Source organism: Cryptomeria japonica, chromosome 4, assembly GCF_030272615.1.
Source record: "Cryptomeria japonica chromosome 4, Sugi_1.0, whole genome shotgun sequence".
Lineage (NCBI taxonomy): Eukaryota > Viridiplantae > Streptophyta > Pinopsida > Cupressales > Cupressaceae > Cryptomeria > Cryptomeria japonica.
In genome coordinates this window covers 427,491,260-427,511,251 of record NC_081408.1, presented here as the reverse complement: position 1 = coordinate 427,511,251, position 19,992 = coordinate 427,491,260, and the positions used below count along the sequence as shown (strand labels likewise).

Genomic DNA, 19,992 nt, shown 5'->3' with positions numbered 1-19,992 from the left:
TATAATTTAACGTATGATTGGCAAAGGGTGCGACCCTGGTGATTATTATGTCAAGCAACGCGAATACTTTGTAAGTCGCGATGCTTCCGGTAGAGACGTAACCTCCAATGTGCTACGCAGATTCCTCTATTTTAGGAAGGAATCCTCATACGGGAAGGGGGGTAACAGGCACGGAAGTTTCTTTCAGAGAAAGATATACGGAAACAAAGAACCATATCGATTCAGGAAGAGGGATCTTAGACCCAATCTCAGGGACTTCCATCCACGATCCAGGTATGTATAGCATACTCAGAAATGATAGACATTTATTTAATAAAATGAACTTCTATGTATTTCAAGCTGCACTTAAATAAGATAATTCTATAATGATAGTTTTTCCATTTTTTCTTTACGGCTCCTTTAAGTCTGGGAACCACGAATCTAACACATAAATACTACCGCTGCTATAACTACATTCGATTCAATACAATAGAAATAAAACTTACGGGAACTAATCAAAATCTAGTAAAGCCTGTATACATAAATTAGAAATAGATTATGCAAAGGAAACAGCGAATGATAATTATGACAATAAAATGCTAAAGAACTGGTATTCTGTTCTATTGCAGTAATGGTTAATTGTATGTATTTCTTATCCTGTAACAATGGGAAACAATCTAATATAATTCTAAATAAATTAAGGACTACTTAGATTTCCGTGGTGGTTAACAACAATAAAGACTTTTTCAGTAATAACTAAGCCATTAATACACACCAGTGGGGTAAGGGACGGGTAGAGGGGGAACTTTCCAACCTAAGCATCAGGAGGGCAAGTGACTGCTCCTGTGTTGAGGTGTGGACAAGATTGAGCTGCTCTCACCTGCCCATCTACTCACTAGATTCATTTAAGGGTGATATGGATGGACGAGTATGTGTTGGGGGACAAGACCCACGCCATAGAGAGCTAGGAGGGCATGTGACTGCTTCTAGTTCAATATGGGACGGTTGGGCAAACCTGACCATGCTTGGGCATCCTAATTTCCTGAACATCATGAATCAGCCTAGTCCACTTAGGATAATCTTCTAGGTTAACAAAAAGATAATATCAATCAAAATTTATGTTTTCTTACAATCATTGTACATTTTTGTGTCTAAGTTACTTTCCTTTATTTCTGATTCATGAATTATATTGGTTGTATCCAGGAAAAAATCAATATTATAGCTGAAACTGGTAAGGGACATTACACTCGCACACAAGCATAGACTGGATCCACCTTACATTGCCCGCAGAGGGCGGGGAGGATCTTTTCTACCATCTTACATTGCCCGCAGAGGATGGTTAACAATTACACTTCTCCGTGAGAAGATTACAATACCATCTTACATTGCTCGCAGAGGATGGTTAACAATTACACTTCTCCGTGAGAAGATTACAATACCATCTTACATTGCCTGCAGAGGATGGTTAACAATTACACTTCTCCCTGAGAAGATTACACTACCACCTTACATTTCCCGCAGAGGGCGGTTGATACAATACAATGTATCATAGAGGTTGAGACTCCCTCTCAACCAAGGCGGTGTTCTCCACAGCTCCAAGTCTATCTCAAGCTTCAAGAGACTTGGCGAGAACATCTGCAACACAGGATTGTCCTGCCATAAAACACTGAATTGTCAGGTATCACTATACAACCCTGATAATAAATCAAAACAACATAACAAGAATTCTGAGAAACCACACTGCTTCTCTTGATGCAACACTTGCAACAAATGTATTTAGCTACAGTAATACTTAATGCAACTGAGGACTGTCCCTGTAGGTCCAAGAGATCGCAGCCGGTGAATGCTTGAAGTGTTTTCCTTGTCTGTAACACTTCTTGACCAATTTGAACCTAAGCAGCTTCAGCCCATAATCAACTGTGCCTCTCAAGTATCTTAGGATGTGCTTGGCTGCAACACGATAAACATGTTTGGGCAAGCTCATAAACTGGCTGAGAGCATTCACTGCAAAGCATATGCCTAGTCTAGTGTTAACTAGATACATCAGTGATCCAATCAACTGCCTGTGCTCTGATTGATCTGCAAAATCAGAATTAGCTGCAGAAACACTTAACTTCTTTAAGTTAGATTCCATAGGAGTAGACATAGGTTTACAATCCATCATTCTAAATCTTTTCAAAATATCAATAGCATACTTTCCTTGACTTAGAAAAATTTCGTTAGACCTTTACCATACTTCTAGACCTAGGAAATAATGCATTAAACCTAAGTCCTTCATTTCAAATTCTGAAGCTAGTTCTTTCTTACATCTAATGATAAGTTCATCTTTACCAGTAAGAAATAAATCATCCACATATCAAACTATAATTAGCATTTCATCATTGGATGACTTAAGGTAGATGTTAGAGTCAACATCATTTTACAAAATCCTAAACTTAACAAGTATTTATCAATTCTTTCATACCAAGCACGAGAGGCCTATTTGAGGCCATACAGGGCTTTCTTCAATCTGCACACCTGAATCTCATAACCCTTTAAGATATACCAAAATAGTTGGAACTCCCTCTCAGCAGCAACTGTGTCCAATCACAGCTTCCAAAGCAATTGAACTTCCTTCGAGTGTATGCCCATCTCAATAATTTGAAGAATTAGTATGCCCTGTTTTAGAAGCATTCCAAGCCACTGAAAGATCCAATCAATTTCCTGTACTCCAGGATAGGAAATCATACACTTAAGCATCAAGTTAGTTCAATCATAATGAAATTAAAAAAATGCTTGACCCAAGAAAAGAATTACATGCTAATACTCATAATAAAAAGTAATCAACCAACATAAGTTAGAGTATACCAAACTCAGAAGGAGGCACTCCCCCTTAACTTCTGCACAATCAATCTTTTATGTTAATCTCAAGGATCCTGTCCATCTACCTTTCAATAAGGTGGACCCATAGCACAATTGTTGAGATAAGATGAGGATGAATTCCATCAAGAGATTACACAACAAGATTGCCAATCAAATGTCATCAATAGAAAACGAAAATCCTAAGAGATCAATTGCGAAGTCTTTCAAAGAGGAATCACAAATAGAATCATAGATTTGTAGAAAATAGTTTCAGCCAATGAATAGCAACATTAGTAAGACAAGATATAAATTCAATCTCTTGGAACAGACGACGGAGTAAGCACAATTCACAAATCATCCAATCGTGCCCCATCAACCTCTTATAGGAGAAGTGATGAATCTACAATTATCATAACTCAAGATTCCATTAAGGTCCATAGTTGATCATTATCTTTGGTATTACAAAACCAAACAAGAAAGATTTGCCCTAAAACATAACTTCTTCATAAAACATTTATAGTAGATCTTATTCTTCACATCAATGGTCAGATTTGAAGGTTGAGAACATCTCAAAGAATACCAGAACAACTTATTGGTGAAACAATAAACGAAAGTAATAGTTCACTCAAATCAGAAGAAAGAACATAGAAAAGACCAAAGACTGAATGCAGCCATAATATCCATTAGTTCATCTATTTGCAGTTCAGTCCAGAGGAAGTAATCAGAAGTAAATCAAAACGAGTGAGCATTGATAAAATTGATCTAACAACAACATCATTCTGCAAAATGATATTAATAAAATACTCATTAGTTATACTCTTTGTTAACCACCAAGCACAATTTTATACTTGATCAAAACCAAACAGATCTCAAGGTAGTTTATGATAGTAGAAGAATCCCATATTGCAAAAAGCACATGAAGAAGATCTATATTATACGAACTACAAGGCTGTGCAATAGACAGGAGAAATAAGTTTCTTCGTCTAGCATTAACCCTTGCATACTACGAACATGATTGCAGATCATCTTTCAACCAAACTTTTCTATCAGGAACACCGATTAGTAAAATTACACATAGGCCATAATATTAAGTCAAAGTGATCTCGATCTGTTCATTAAGAGTTCATCTCCATAATTAATAGAACATAAAATTCCTACACCTCAGTCGGTATACTTATATCAATGATGCCAAGGCAAACAATGATTAGCTCCTCATGACTGTACACATCTTCATAAGTTGTTCATGCCAAGTAGAATTCAAGTCAATAAAAAATGTCATGAATGAAGATCATTTAAAAAAAAACATAACTCAACCAAGCATAGCTACTCACTTAGAATGCATATAAGTATTCATCACAAGAATACTTAGAACTTTTTAGATCAAAAGTCAGTAATAGAACCAGTCCATGTTATTTAACATAATAACAATATCTAAATTACATATGTAGAGAACATAACAAGTATTTAGATCATAGTTATATAGATGACAACTGTGGATGATGAGTCCAAGACATTCCTGATTCCAATCAAAGTATTAACGAAGAATCGATCTATAATACCTTGCAATACTCAAACAAAAATTTAGAATACCTTCTAAGTTCTAAAAAATATGCAAATCATGATGATATCTAAATAATGTTCTATATTAGATAAGTCTACCAACTAAGACAATTAGAATCATAAAATCAATACGACCTAGAACTAGGTCAGCCAAACGATAATACTTCAATCCTTTGGATAAGCTGAGTGTAATATATCATGCAATCAAGAATGCAATGACTCAAAAATACTTAGCTCGAATGATGCTGAAGAGTCATATCTTCAAGCATGCTGGACCAAGATGTGACCATGCTAAACCTTTGATCACAAAACCTTTTCAATCTTTCCTCAATCTTGGAACTTGTCATCAATTATACGACAGCAAGAAGGTGCAAGATCTAGGCTACAGGATGCTAGATCTGATTACAACTTGGCTCTGATACCATGTTGATTTTAACACTTTCAGATTACTGTAAACTCAGAAAATCAGAATTTAATTACTAAGTAAATTGATTAGATGAAAGATTTATAGTTTTCCAGAATTACGCATAACACCAAGAAATGAACATATAAGAACAAGACACGGTTACCTTGGGAAAACCTCCTAGGAGGAAAAACCCAGCGAGAAAAGATCCTCAGATCTAATTATGGATTAGATTCATATGAAGATTACAACACTTATCTCAAGTATTTGAAGGTGATTGCACTTAGGGCTGATAATGTCTTTCACAAGACTGCACTTTCACAAGTATCCCTTTACCACTTCCAACAACAATCAGGTCCAAACCCTAGGTCTGCATTATGAAATCTGCACTTTGTTGGACAGCAGCTTTAGCCCTCAGTTCGCTCTTCACATGGATGAATTTTGCACCTTTAATGGCAGAGGTAATTCGCTGATATAACAGATGTGATTCGCTGTAGTACTGCTCCTTCAAACTCGCATTAGGCAGATGTAGATATTTGGCATGATAATCTATATTGAATGTTTGATTGAGGAGAAGGTAAGTTTACTTATATGATGCGGTATCCAAAATTCATTTATGTCGGCTCATACTAAATTATTGAACTTTTAATTTATTGTTTCTTCTTTAACCGAATGCATTAGATAGGGTTGGCCCTATTTTGTTTGGCACGTTAACTTTCATGTGGCGTGGAGTAGCGTGGGGTTTTATGATGTGCCGTGAGGTAGAGGGCCCAGCCTTATACGTTGGAGAAGGGGCTGGCCCCTTAGGCGGATTCCAATGTTGCCCAAGGCAATTGGAATCCGCCATCCCTAATTACAATCAACATATATGTTCTTCAACCCTAGTAGAAATAATTTATTTTATGAATTATATTTTGGATAAATGTCTAACATGATTGTAGGATCTCAACGAGATCTATCTTGCTTAAACATTTTTTGGTAAAGTTATAGCCCTAACTATATTACATTTCTTGTTTTTATTGAATTTGTGATTCTAGGGCAAAATTTAGGGTAATTCCTAGAGGGGGACATTATACAAAGCAACAAAGAGGATACAAGACTTAGAATTTTTGTGGATTGTTGGAGCAAGTGCAAACAAGATGAACATATTTTAGCTCTCACCATTACATGTGGAATTTTGTGTGTGGACTATGTAGATGTTGCAATTTGCTTGTTTGTGGAAACATAGCAAGACACAACAACGAATTGGTTCCATTAGCTTGTTGTTTTTTATAACTTTTATTTAGTTGCAAAGTAATGAGCAACAAGTTTCATGTGTTCTTCAAACCAACAAATGGTAGTTCTATCTTGTTTGTTCAACTCTCAAATGCTAAAACAGATGATAATGAACTTTAGGGAGTTTGTTTCAAGATTCAATTGTCTAGTTACTAGGATTTCTACCACCTTAAATCCTTTTAAATTCTTTCATAAACACTTTATCTTTTGAAGTTGCTTTCTTTCTCCAGATAGGAAATGCTATCAAACTGAAGGACGTTCAAGAACATGTCATTGAGTTGGAGGATCATGTGATCACTTTAGGCACAATAAAAAAAAAAAAGGTCCCTAGTTCCTTTGAATTTTCCTATGATTTCTTTGTATCCACCTCCATTGGGTAGAAATGATTCTTTCATCAATTATATTAGCAATAGATTTCATCTGTCTACTTCTCCAACAAGGGAGGTAGTAGAAGCTTCAATTCCTACACACATATATTGTATATTTCATGGAATTGATCGAACATGATAGAAAGAAGTTGTTGAAATGTGAAGATTCAAGCATCAATGGACAATTTCAAATAAAAAATGAGTGTCTATAGTGATCTTGAACATATACAAGACAAATCCCATGATGACTTTGTGATAGGATATACACAATATTAACTTTATAAGGTAAGGAATTGTTTTCATAATCATATATTAAATGAATTCATGCATTTTTGTAACTAGGTACTAGAATATCTACAAGAAGAATAAATTTGGCTACTTTGCTCAAATTCTATGTTGAAGAGGGATTTTTGATGGAAGAAAAGGCAAATTTTACACAAGTATGCATTTATCCTTTGAGGAGGCTCAAAACATACAAACATCTTAGGATCAAAGTTGCAAAGAAGAAGTCAAAATTAGAGAAGACAATGAATCTAGCAGCTTGTTTTCTTCATTGAAAGGTTTGTTGGAAGAATTTGCACTAGATATAATTGATGGAGGTTAAATTACCCAAGATATTTTGGTGATATCTATTAAAAAAATAGACTTTAGTTTTAGATGATGGTGATGGTTTGTTGTTAGATGACTAAGATTTCCTTTTGAAGATAATTGAGCTCTAGAGATATTCATCATATTAGAAACCTATCTAGAACATTTGTGACTAGACCTTGATAGTTTTCTACAACAGCTTGAGAGCAGGTCTTTAATGGTGGACATAGTGAATTTCCTCCTAAGCTTTGACTCATCTCCATCTTCAATAGATCCCATGCATGTGTGAGAAATCAAGTGCTGGACATCCAATAGTCATTAATGAACCGATGCCAATAAAGATTGCTACAAAATTTAATAACTTATTAACATAAATGATGAATGGAGCTTGACTTCTTTGTTTCAACACATATAGGCTAGTAAAAGATTATTGAACATCTAGAGGCATTTGTTCGCTCTGAAGCCTATGTGGAAGATTTATTACTAGACCTTGACAGTTTTCTACAACACCTTGAGAGAAGTTCTTCAATGGTGGACATGGTGAATATCCTCTTAAGGTTTGACTCATCTTCATCTTCAATAGACCCCATGTATTTGTGATAAAACAAGTGTTGGACATTCAATGAACCTATCCTAGAAAAGATTGCTTTAGAATGTAAAATTTCTACATTGATGATGAATGGAGCCCACGATGTCTTTGTTGCAGCACATACAACTTAGTAAAACATTGTAGAACATCTAGGCATGATCAACAAACATAAAGGTATTGAAAAGTCAGAAACTCTTAATGAGTTTGTAGTAGAGTGTGTTTGAAGCAATATGTGAAGGAATCACATGTATTCAGGAGCGAGTATTGAGGATTACGGATGCCAAGAAGATATCAAGGAAGAGGAAGTGCAAACATTTGAAACTCATGTTCCTACTACTTATGTGTTAGAAGATGATGGATGACAAGGTTTGCTACCAGAGATGGATATTTTTTAACACGTATACTTTGATAATGATCTAGTGATTGAAGAATCAGATCTAGACAGTTTACCAGATTCAAATCTGGATGATTTTTTAGATCAAGAAGCAAATGATGAAGTTTAAGAAACACTGTCCTGCTAGATTTATAACCAATACCAATTCCAGAATCGGAGAGTTAGCTGCAAGTAATGCAGGGTTTTCTTCACCAATTCCAATCCTCTTTGAGAAATAATGCCTCATTCAAGTTTATTGTGGACAATGTTGAAATATCATGTGAAGGAGATTGGATAAAATCAAGGAAACCTGGGGATGCGTCCCTTGCCTTTTTAGGCGCGTCCTCATTTCCAGGACATTTTGGGGAAGGGGGGATGCCCAGGGGACAACCCCAGGCCATCCCCAAAATTTGCAAATTGATAGGAAACATTCCCAAAACGGGAGGATGCGGCAGCAGACTGAAGGGGATGACTGGCCATCCCTTTCAAAAAGTCACACTTTTAAAATAAAAAAACTCATAAATTTAAAAAAAATTCTATTCTTTGTGAACACTGAATTTAGTATTCCAATGGTTCATTTGTCATCTTGATTTCATCTCTATATATGCTGGGTTTGAACACTCTGATATTCTGTATCAATTTACTCGGATTGCTTTATTGATTATTCATTGCTTTTGCTTCTCTGCAAGTTCTGGTCCATTTCCTGCTGCTATCTATTCTTAGTTTCTCTCTAATGCATATCTATGCTCTTGTCATATTATTATGCTTTTCTATATTTCTATAGTACCTTATTTTTCCTATTTCAATCAACACTATCATTATGCCTATCTGCATCCTCATTTCAGACTACTTGAGTATAAAGGTTTGCTGGGTTGACATGGCAGAAATTGAACTCATTCCAAAGCTTTCCTATTTTTTTTACATCATTTATAACTGTTATCCGTTGTCAATATATATATTATATCATATATGCTATACGATCGTAACTTCTCTCACATGTCACCAAGTCATCTCTCCCCAAGCTTTTGCTATAGGAGTTGCAACCACTGTATATCATATATGCTATACAATTGTAACTTCTCTCACATGCCACCAAGTCATCTCTATACAATTGCAACTTCTCTCACATGCCACCAAGTCATCTCTCCCCAAGCTTTTGCTACAGGAGTTGCAACTACTCTCAAATGTTTTCATGCTTCAATCTCACCTTTGACGCCTACTTTGAGCCCTTCAATTAGAGTTAATTCTATGAACTACGGCAGCACTTTTCTGCTTGTTGGGCATGCCCTTAAACTCATTGTTGTACACATTTCTTTTGGGAAGAAAACTCCTTTACAATAACTTTGTAAAAGAATACAAAAGCAGTTATTACACAATGGGCTGTTGTGCTATAGACATGCTATAACATTTACCTTGTGATTTTTATAGAAATCAAGATGCATCATTCAACGAGGTAATTGGGTCATGCTTAACACCCTGAATTTGCATTTGACTCTCATGTGAACTAAACACGTCCCCCCATCCCTTGTCATCCTCATGGAAACTTGGGGTAACATAGGATAAAATATGAAGTGGTCATCATCCTGAAAGATGTGTTGTAGTAGTAGGATTTCACCAATTTTATCGCAAAGGGAATATCTTGAATAGATCTGAAATTTTGAAGAAATAGAATACTATCCTAAATTGGAAACTATTGATGCAATCCTGCTAGATTTACTTTGCATTATTTGCAAAGATACATGCTATGACGACTAAAATCTCGACTCACAAGGAGAGTTAATTTTTGCTAGCCTATAAATGGTTTTGTAACCTATTTTGTTTCTCTTTTTTCCTGCTTGTAAATGAATATTTTTATTTTCTCTGTTTTGTAGTGTTGTGTTTCTCCTTTAGTAATATGATGTTTTGTGCGTCATTGGTTAGGTGATTCATGAATGTTTGTTTTTAGGTGATTTAAGAATAGTTTCACTTTATTATCCAACTAATAAAGCACTATTCTACTCTAAAAACAATGTTTTTTGTGGTTGTCCTATATTGGAAGTATATGTTATGGTCTTGTTGTGACCTTTTTCACACATCGCCCCATTGCAAATGGGGACCCCTTGTTTTTGCTTTTTAGGGTTTTGCCTTAGCGTCGCAACTGCTAATCACCATTCTTTTTAGTATTTTACAATGAGGAGTTAGAGTTTTTGAGAAGTCATTCAGATCAAATAGGGAATTCATGCTCGGAACAGTGTCTGGACATCGTCAAAGTGCTTAGAAGGCCTGAAGGACGAAAATCGCAATTGCTTAGGGTCAATTCTGACACCTTCCTATTTTTTAGGAATTCTGCTTTTTTGCTTTTTTGATTTTTGGCACTTTGGGACCAATCTGGGAAGCAGTTTTTTTGGCTTGCTTTTTGTTTTTTTGCTTTTTTGCCTTTTTGAAAGTAGACCTAGGGTTGGGTTCCTCAGGTCATGGCATAAGTGCCCATGTTTTCAAAATCAAAAAAATGTATCTCCTAGTCTAAAAAGCAGGGTAAAATCAACAAGCTAGGGTTTTGTTCCATATATTTCAGATAGGCAACATGGCAGATCAAACATCAACAGGGCAGATCAAACTTGAAGATGGCGATGGGAGCAAGTTTGGAAGATGGCAGATCAACTGCCAAGTCCGCCTTGGACTGTCCGAAGAGCCTGCCAAAATTCTCGCCCAAGGTTTGAACATGTTCGAAGAGCTTGCCAAAATTCTCGCCCAAGGTTTGGACATGTCCAATCAGCTGTGTAGTCCGCCCAACCAAGTTGCACAACGTACGACACAAGTTGAAGTCCGCCAAAAAAAAAAAAGAATTCAGAAAATTGGCAAAGTGTTGATACCTTGAGGAGAAAAAATTTAAAAAATTGGCTAAGTGTTTATAACTTGGAGAATAAAATTTCAAAATTTGGTTAAGTGTCAAGGAAATTCCCTAAGCAAGAAGCAAATCTGCCCAAGGAAGATGAAGGAGATTTTGGCTAAAGTGTTGGTGGATTGAAAGAAAAGTTGAAAATGTCCAATCTAGATGAATTTCGCTCAAGAAAGGGCCAATCCAAAGTCCGCCAAGCTATGTGAGAAAGTGGTAAGGCATCTGCAAAGTCTGCCCCAAGCTTGGCAAAGCTATGATAAAGTCTGCCAAGGAAAGAGTCAAGAAAAATGTTCAAACACTTGTCAAGTTCGCCCCACCCAAGGAGAGAGAGTAAGGTTGAATGGCGAGACAAGCCTAAAGTCTGCCCAGCTAAGGAAGGTGTCCAAATATTCATGAGGTTCTCCTATGGTTGGAAGATTATGAAGTTTGGCATAGACACAAAGATGATCAAGTTCGCCAAAGAGAAGGAAAAGATGGCTTGAAGAGGTTAAAGTCCACCCAACACCTAGAGAAGTTGGCCAATCAACCTACACATAACTAGACATCCACAAAGTTTGCCTAGGTGAAGTTGAAGGTAGAAAGGTAAAATGGCACAAAGTTAGTATGTCCAAACATGCGCAAAGTCCACCATGACTAGATAATGATGACAAGATGACCAATTCGGCCTAGCAAGAGACCAAATTTGCCATGAAAGAGGAAAATGGCTAGAGGAATAGACAAATTGGACAAGAAGCATGAGATCCACCATTGAAAGATCAATCAAGATTGAAAGTGTTGGAAAATAAAGCTCGACACCTAAAATATTTTTATATTTTTTCCAACACTTAGAATTATTTTCAAAGGGAAAATAAATTCAACACTTATAGAGAAATTTTCAACATTTGAAAATTTTTGAACACATGAATTTCTAAAGACTCTTTGCCAACACATTCACCTACCAAGGAAGGAAATAAATTTCCAAAGCTCGACCCAAGTGTTGGAAGTTGTCAAGAGAAAAAAAAAATAAAAAATGGCTGTGTGGAATTTTCCACAACAAAAGAATCAAATTTTGACTAAGTATTGGAGGGGAAACAAGAAGAACGAAGAAGAATAAAGGAAATGAATAAAATCCTTGTCCGAGGGTGGATTTTGTCCTACTTAGCACAATCCAAATTCAGAATTGAGGGCAAATCCATAGGCAAAGTGCGTCCCAGCATACAGATGGCCAAAATCTCGGATAGGTGTTGGAAGGTTTGCATTAATGTGTCACAAAATAAAATTGAATAGCCAAAATTTGGCTAAGTATGGGTAATACTTCATAGAGAAAATTCCAATTTCCTCCATTGTGGTGAAGGCATAGGGGATTTCTTCCCCAAATTTAGGGCACATGAAAGAATTTCAAGGCATCAAGAAAGGAAAGTCTTTAGACTTGGCGAAAATATAGAAAGAAATTCTAGACTTCTTGGAGGATTTCATTTACAAATCTCGGACCTATTGAAGTAATCAGGGCAACTTCTTGAAGGATTTCATCTTCTGAAGAGTTAAAAACAAGCTCCCAATCAGAATCAGATAGTGGCAAGAAGAGTATTCCAAACAAATTTCCATACTTAGACAATTTCTTGACATAAAATGGAGAATTCAAGGACCAAACAGATTGTTCCTAGTTGACATGTCCACGTTCAATGAACCGAACTTATCCAAAAGCTTCTAGAAGGCACACTTCACAACGCAACAACCTTCTATTTTATAATTGGTTTATATTTAGCAAGAAGGGCAAGTGTCCTCAAATGTAATTTTCTCATTGGTCAAGGGGTAGCTAGTTGTAGCAAACCCTAATAAGGGATTTATATTGTAATCTCGACCGTTGATTCGAAATCAATCCCGGCCATTGAATTGTAATTGAGGAGCCTATAAATTGAGCAAGTCCCTCATTTGTAAAACATGGGAGCATGTTGCAAAAATGTTGAGATAAGTAAATTGCTGTTTATGACTGCCAAAGTAATAAGTAATGCATTGTTCAAATTGATGGTGATTACTTCTCTTATTTTGGAGTTTGGATGGTTCATTGTTCAAATTGATGGTGATTACTTCTCTTATTTTGGAGTTTGCATGGTTCTTATCCCTCATCATAGTTTAGATTTCATTTTGCATGTTAGACGAATGCAAGATCTGATAAGTATTAATTTATGGTGAATCTTCCGCTCATACTTTTGATGAACAGATGATTTTTGTTCATTGTGTAAAGTTAGTCTGAGCTTACTTTGTGGATGCTTAACTTCTGTCAGGATGAATATTGTTTGATTTGATGGTAGTTATTCATGATGTGAAAATCATAAGCACATCCCTTGAAGATTGCTCCCACTTTGTGTAGTTGACCTAGCGTGGCGAAGCAAAGTGTTGTTATTGGGTTCACCTAGTCAATACCGTCTCTTGAATTCTTAGGAATAGATTAGAACCTCTTAACCCTTATCTCCTTTTCAATTTTCTTAAAGTCCATGATTCAAAACCCAAATGATGGATCTTCATTGTGAATTGAACAAGCCAAGAGCAAGGCCCCCTTGTATTTCAGCATACATAACCAAGGTAGCTATCTAACACAAAGCCGCCCGTTCGGAGTCACCGTGTGGTCTTTCTCGCAATCTTGGCACACGTAGTGATTTTGTTCAAGAGAGGGTAGAGTATCCTTGGATATTTTATTCTAATGTGCGGTAAATGATAAAACGTGAATCAACAGGTCCACAGATAGAGCCAATTGTTCGACCCACACAAAGGTTTGGTGTCGTGTCATGTTTAAAGTGAACATTTTTCTAAGTGCAAAGTGCGGTTAAGACTTGTCTAGTAAACTTTGTGGTTCTTCTCTAAATGTTTGCAATACCATGGAATGCTGCTCATCTATCTTGTTGGAGAAAGAAAGTTGCCACTGAAGATTTTTGCAAAGTTTGAAGACCAACCATTTGCTTGATATAGGAGTGAGGTATTATGTTTTCAAAACCAAAGAAGATAAATTGTCTTCAAGAATGCACTTGTGTGAAGCAAACAAAATAGATGGTAAAGAGGTGCACACCTTTGATGGGAAGACCTTTTAGATCATATCAAGGTGTGCACTTTATCATGGATATGAAAATGTGTGGATTGAAGTCAAAGTTATATAGTGAAGGGTGCACATGGTAGAGCCAAACTCAAAGTTTAAAACTATTATAAGTTGCACACCTTAGCTAACACAAACCCAAGTTTTAGAATGCAATCAAAAGTGCATGCCTAGAAATGAAGACCCATGCAATTTCAACTTTAGATTCTCCATTTTGAGGTATGCACCTCTATGAGGACAAATTGAAGTAATGTCAAAAATTTAGAGAAAATGGGCAAGGCGTGAGGTTAGGGGTATAACTCTAGCAAGGAGGTGTTTAAATAAAAAATTGGCAAGTATGATGTTGAGGTTTGCACTTAGAGGAAAGGGGTGCAAGTCCAAAGTTCTGGTTTTCATTGTCAAGGTTGTGTGGGAGGATGAGGTGTGCACAACTTTGAGGGGGAAATTGAAATCTAAGTTACATTTAAAGCACACCTTTGAGGGGGAAATTGAAATCTAAGTTACATTCAAAGCACACCTTTAAGGGGGAAATTGAAATCTAAGTCACATTCAAAAGTGTACTTAGTTTGAAATTGAAAATTTGAAAGTATAATGTGCAAGTGTCCATTGTTCTTAGGTGCATGCTTGAATTGAAGGATGCTCCTCATGAAAAGTAAAATCATATGTTAAGAAATCATGGTCAGGATGTGCACGCGAGAGTGTTAGGCACACATGTGATAGTGGATATCAAAAGTCAGTCTTATATTGATAGAGTGTGCTTGTGGTGCATGTGTGCACTTCACCTAGGGAATATTCAAATCAAGTTATCAAGTGCACATCTAGGGCATAGGTGCTCCTCTCACTAAAGAAAATCTTATTTCAAAAACTTTCAAGTATAGTTACCATGTGCGTTTTTTGGATCCAAGTGCATACATCACCAAAGGTACTGTTGACTTGGTGGTCAGCACCTCCTTGGAGACTTGTGACATGGGTTAACCGCCTCCTGTGGATCGGGCTAAATCTGGCGTTTGTATCTGGCGTTGATAGTTTGAGCTTTTGGCGCAACGACAAACGATTCCAACAATTGGTATCAGAGCCTTGGGTCATGGGTTCGAGTCTCCCTTCAGTGGGTGCTGAAGTCTCAGTCGGTGTTGATGGGGAGATTGTTGACTTGGTGGTCAGCACCTCCTTGGGGACTCGTGACATGGCTTAACCGCCTCCCATGGATCCGGTGGAATATGGCATTTGTATCGGGCGTTGATAGTTCAAACTTTTGGCGTAACGACAAACGATTCCAACAAGTACATATTTCAAATTTCAAAAATTATTTTAACTTATGTTCATAGGTGGGCTCTTGCTGATGAAGTGCACACCTGTACAAAGGAAATGAAAAGTGCAAGTTCAAAGTCTATTCTATTGGCACATGTATAATTCATAAGTGCACATCTATCAAAGGGATTTAAAATGTGAAACTTGATTTTTAGGGTATTTTAGATGCCTTTAAAAGGTTAGGCATGATCATAGGAAAAGTTGAAGGATCAATAAATTCATATAGAGATGTATATCCAAAAGTCTATTGTGTCATTTTTGTCCATTATTTATTTTAGAGGAAAGAGCATTTTTTGAGTCCTATTATTTTTAGCTCAAGTTATTTATAGATCATTCTATTTTTTGCTTTCCCTTAATTTAAGTATTCTCTATATAGAGTTTGTGCTATTTTTCATTACCTTCATCTTAAGCTTGTACTATTTTTATCTATCTCAATTTTTAGTCCATAGTTGGTTATTTTTAGATTAAAAATCTTTGGATCTCTTGTTATGCAAGAAATATGACTACTAAGTGTTAATAATGATATGCTCCATTACTTTAGTTGACAATTGCATGGCTTTAGTCTTCGTTTTGGTGGATAGTGTTGGAAACATTTTAAATATGGTCATTGATGTTAGATTGAGATAGTTGGAAATATTGTCATTGATGACAAAGGTTGTTGATGTCAAAGTTTGGGAGATTGTTTGGCTGATTCATGGAATTTTATTATTTTGAAAGAGGTGTAATTGGAGGCCGACTCATGGAATTTTGTTATTGTGATTTAATTTTATAGGGCTGATCTATGTGTTCTATGTAATTAATTTTGGTGCCCATAGGGGTATAAAAAGGTGAAGTGTGTTTTGTAAGTATGATGTGGGTGAATTTGTTTTATCATTTGAATACATTGCCGGGCATAGTTAATGCAGAGCAGATTTAATGTAGAGCAAATTTAATATAGAGAGATTTTGTGAAGTGTGAAAGTGCAGAAAAATGTTCATCATTTGTTGAAGAAGCAACATCTATAAGGTGTATTTTGCATAAGAGGTTGGTGCCTCCAAAAGAAGAGATTGGTGTCTCTTGCTGAGTTTGTGCTCAGTTGTGGGGATTGGTGTCTCTGGTAGGTTGGTGCCTGCAAATTTTGTAAGTGGGGGTTGGTGCCTGCAAATATTGTAAGATCATTTATTTTTTTGGATAATCCACAGCCAAAGCAGTAATTTAGCTTTTCCCTGGAGCTAACAACCAATCGAGTAGACTCAAACCCAAGATCTCCCATGTAGGAGGCTCGCAACTAACCCTGTGTTGTGGGGTCATCCCCCCTCGATCTTGTGTGTTTGCTATTATTGTGGTTGTTAAATTTTAGAAGTAAAAGTTTGTTTTGAAAGTGTGTGCTCATCAAATAGGATTTTATAATAAAACTTGCATTGCATGCAAGTAGTAAGTTCCGTAAGTAGAAGTAGCAATTAGTATTTTATTTATTTTCATGTAATATAATAGCTTCATACATATTAATAAGCGCCATTTGCATTCAGATTTCTAATGGTAATTCTCATGCTTGTTGCTGAGATTGCTTTTCATTGAGTATTAATTATTGTTGCAAAATTCAATATTCATTTAATATATTTTTATTATGCCCATCTTGCTTTTGATTTGCTATTAATATTTTTCTTTATGTATGTTGAGGGAGATTAAATTGTATTTAGTGAGTTTGCAAGCTTCATATTGGAGGTTTGTTTGAAGTTGAAGACTATGGTTTTGTATTGATATCCTAATTTATCAAAGCATTCTTCTTTATCTTTAAACATATACAATCTTTGTGTACTTGGTTAATTTTATTTAGCATCATTGTGAAACATTTTGAAGATTGTTTATAAAGTATATATTATGCACATTAATTTAGTTTTTAAGTATGAAAGCTTCCCTTTATAATTTAAAGAGTGGTTCCGATTCTACCAAACATCCATTCCATTTTGTGTCACACTGAAAGGTGCGAATTAAAGTGCTAACACATCTTTTTTACATGAAGGTTATGTCTATATAATGCATTGCTTGTTTTTGATACATCTCTTCTGTTTCATTGTAACAGCATGATACAACTGATTTTGTTTTACATATATTTAAAATCCTTAAAAATAACAGTCTATTTTAACATTAGTTTGATATTCCCAGTCTGAGCTATTCTTAGTAAAGGATATCTTTGGCAAGTTTGATTATTAAAACAGGAATTTAAAGATAACTGCTAAAGCTATAATTAATCAATTGCAATCAACAGAGGCATAGAGGTGCAACTGAAGCATTTTTTTGGTTCTGCCTTTTTCAATAGTTGTGGTAAAAAAGGAATCCTGGATGTTCTCAGTTTTTTTAGTGTTTATGATAACTAATGTCAATTGTAAATGCTTATTCTACTTCTCCCTATTGTTATTTAGTTCTAAAGTTCATGCCACAAAAAGTCAAAATCTTTTCTTTTCTGACTGGTATTGTTGGGTTTCCTAACCTATTTGATAACAGAAATTGTAGTTATGTCTTTTGACATCCATATTTAGACACACATTATATTTTCTTTTATAAATCCAGAATGCAATTGCATCATGTTTTTTGCCATCAGACAAGAGTTTAGTCTTTCATGTTCTTTTTGCTAAGATGCTACAGGCTATTTGTTGAGAAGGAAATCTTCAACTAGGAATATTTTAATATAAAAACGAAATGGCATTAGGTAACGTGCATCTCTACTATTTATAAGTTTTGTAATTCATACAATTTGTATTTGGAAATTTAATTAGCTATTTGTTTTCAATTTTTTGCAGGAGATTAAACAATCTAGAGATGGTTCTATTGCTATTTTGGGGCAGTGGTTTTACCGGCCCGAGGAAGCTGATAGAAAAGGTGGAGGCTACTGGCAATCTCGTGATACCCGTGAACTATTTTATAGTTTTCATCATGATGAAGTTCCAGCTGAATCAGTTATGCATAAGTGTGTTGCGCACTTTATTCCACTAAACAAGCAGATTCCACCTCGTTCAAAACATCCAGGATTTATTGTGCAAAAAGTTTATGATACAGTTGAGAAAAAACTTTGGAAATTAACTGATAAGGACTATGAAGATTCCAAGCAGAAAGAAATTGATTTGCTTGTGCAGAAAACTCGAAATGTTTTAGGAGAACTTCCTGATGTTATACCAGATGAACTTGCAGCTGATCAAGAAGAGCCTGAGAAGAACAAACGAAATGTCCGAAGAAGAACCCTGGCACCTTTGAGTATACATAAGGATGAAGATGCAACTGGAAGATCAGAACCATTTGGAAAAGTAGAAACTCCAGGAAGTACTATGCATGAAGGGCAGGGTGGAAACTATTCTGAGATCTATACTATTTTATTGAATCAAAATATGCTAACTGGAGTGAGATCACGGGATAGATGGCTAGAGAAAATCATCCAAGGAGTGAAACATATGTGCAGTGTAAATGGACAAATAAATTCTAAAGACAAAATGCAGGGGAATACTGAAGCTAAACCCGTGTCGGCTGAGGAAGAAGCTCAAGAGCAGACTCAAAAGGCTGTAGATCAATCAGATGGACTGCCAGAGAAAATAACCGAAGACAGTAAGGTATTAACCATTATATTTTGTTGAGCATTTTATGTTTCTGCGATTTCTTTGGATATAAGTCTCATCATGCTTGCGTTATCCTTTACAGAAAGTGGCAGCAATTATTCATGTCACTGAAATTAAAACAAGTAGTGATTTGGGTACCTTTGCCTCTATTATCTACAGCGAATGTGTTGTTGTATAGCATCGGTTGGATCCTACAGGGCCGACTTGTCATCAAATGCGTGAATGGCCTAATCGGCCTTACGCATTTAATTCATAGTTCAAATTCTATAATGCCGACATTTGATTTATAAAGTGGTTTATTAATATATATAACTAATACTGAACTCGCCTTAATGAAGAGACGTGTTGGTTAAGCATTGAGGAAAGACGTGATGTTTGAGAAGAGCCGACTTTGAAGAAGTCGTGTTGTTTGATATTGATATATAGTTCGATCCGCCTCACATTCCAACACGACGATTTAACATACACAATTAGCAGATCATATACTATAAGCAGATTGAAGCAGATCGGATTGGCAGACCAAATACATTCTTCAGTGGATCGGATTCATCCTACAGCAGATCGACCTCCTTCATCTGCAGATTACGTAATACATTCAAGTTAGATTGAAGATCATCATTCATCCTTCTGTAGTCTGAGAATCCTACAGGAGTTCGGACTATATCACAGCAGTCTAGAGTGATTGACTTACTCATATAGCTTCAAGAAGTGAAGCAACCTTGTAAAATCATATCCTTATTTGATAAATATAATCAGAGACATTCACTGCTGGGTTTTTCACCTTCTAGAGTAAGGTTTTCCTAGGATATATTCTGTGCATTTATGTTTGATTTACTATCTATCTAATCTGATCATAAAAATTTAACAGAATGTATGTCATGTCTCCTTATGTTAAATTGGATTTTGGTCAATATTAACCCATTCTATTCTTCCGTGCGTTAATCGCACAAGCTTAAGGGAAAATAATTAATTTAATATTTATGAATGTCCAAATATTTTCAATATCAAAAGGACATTTAAATATTAAATTAAAATATTTGGAAACATTTGGTGTTGGATTTTATGCCATAATGGGAAGTTCAAAATATTTCCAATTAATGACTTTTCCTGCAAGAATGGTGTGGGAATTGAAATATTTCTAATTAATGAATTTCCCACCAAGAGAAAATTTGGCAA

The 19,992-nt window shown here is 35.8% G+C and overlaps 1 protein-coding gene across 2 annotated transcripts in view; it reads left to right on the top strand.

Annotated features, from left to right (window-relative positions):
* The window catches only part of LOC131030603 (uncharacterized), a 139,661-nt gene that overhangs the window by 42,765 nt on the left and 76,904 nt on the right, over positions 1-19,992 (top strand). For both annotated transcript variants that reach the window (XR_009102925.1, XM_057961473.2), the window contains exon 3: positions 18,010-18,810. Coding sequence is in view for 1 of the 2 variants with exons in the window: in XM_057961473.2 (XP_057817456.1) it covers positions 18,010-18,810 (801 nt within the window). In the remaining variant the exon portion in view is untranslated. The remainder of the gene's footprint in view (positions 1-18,009; positions 18,811-19,992) is intronic.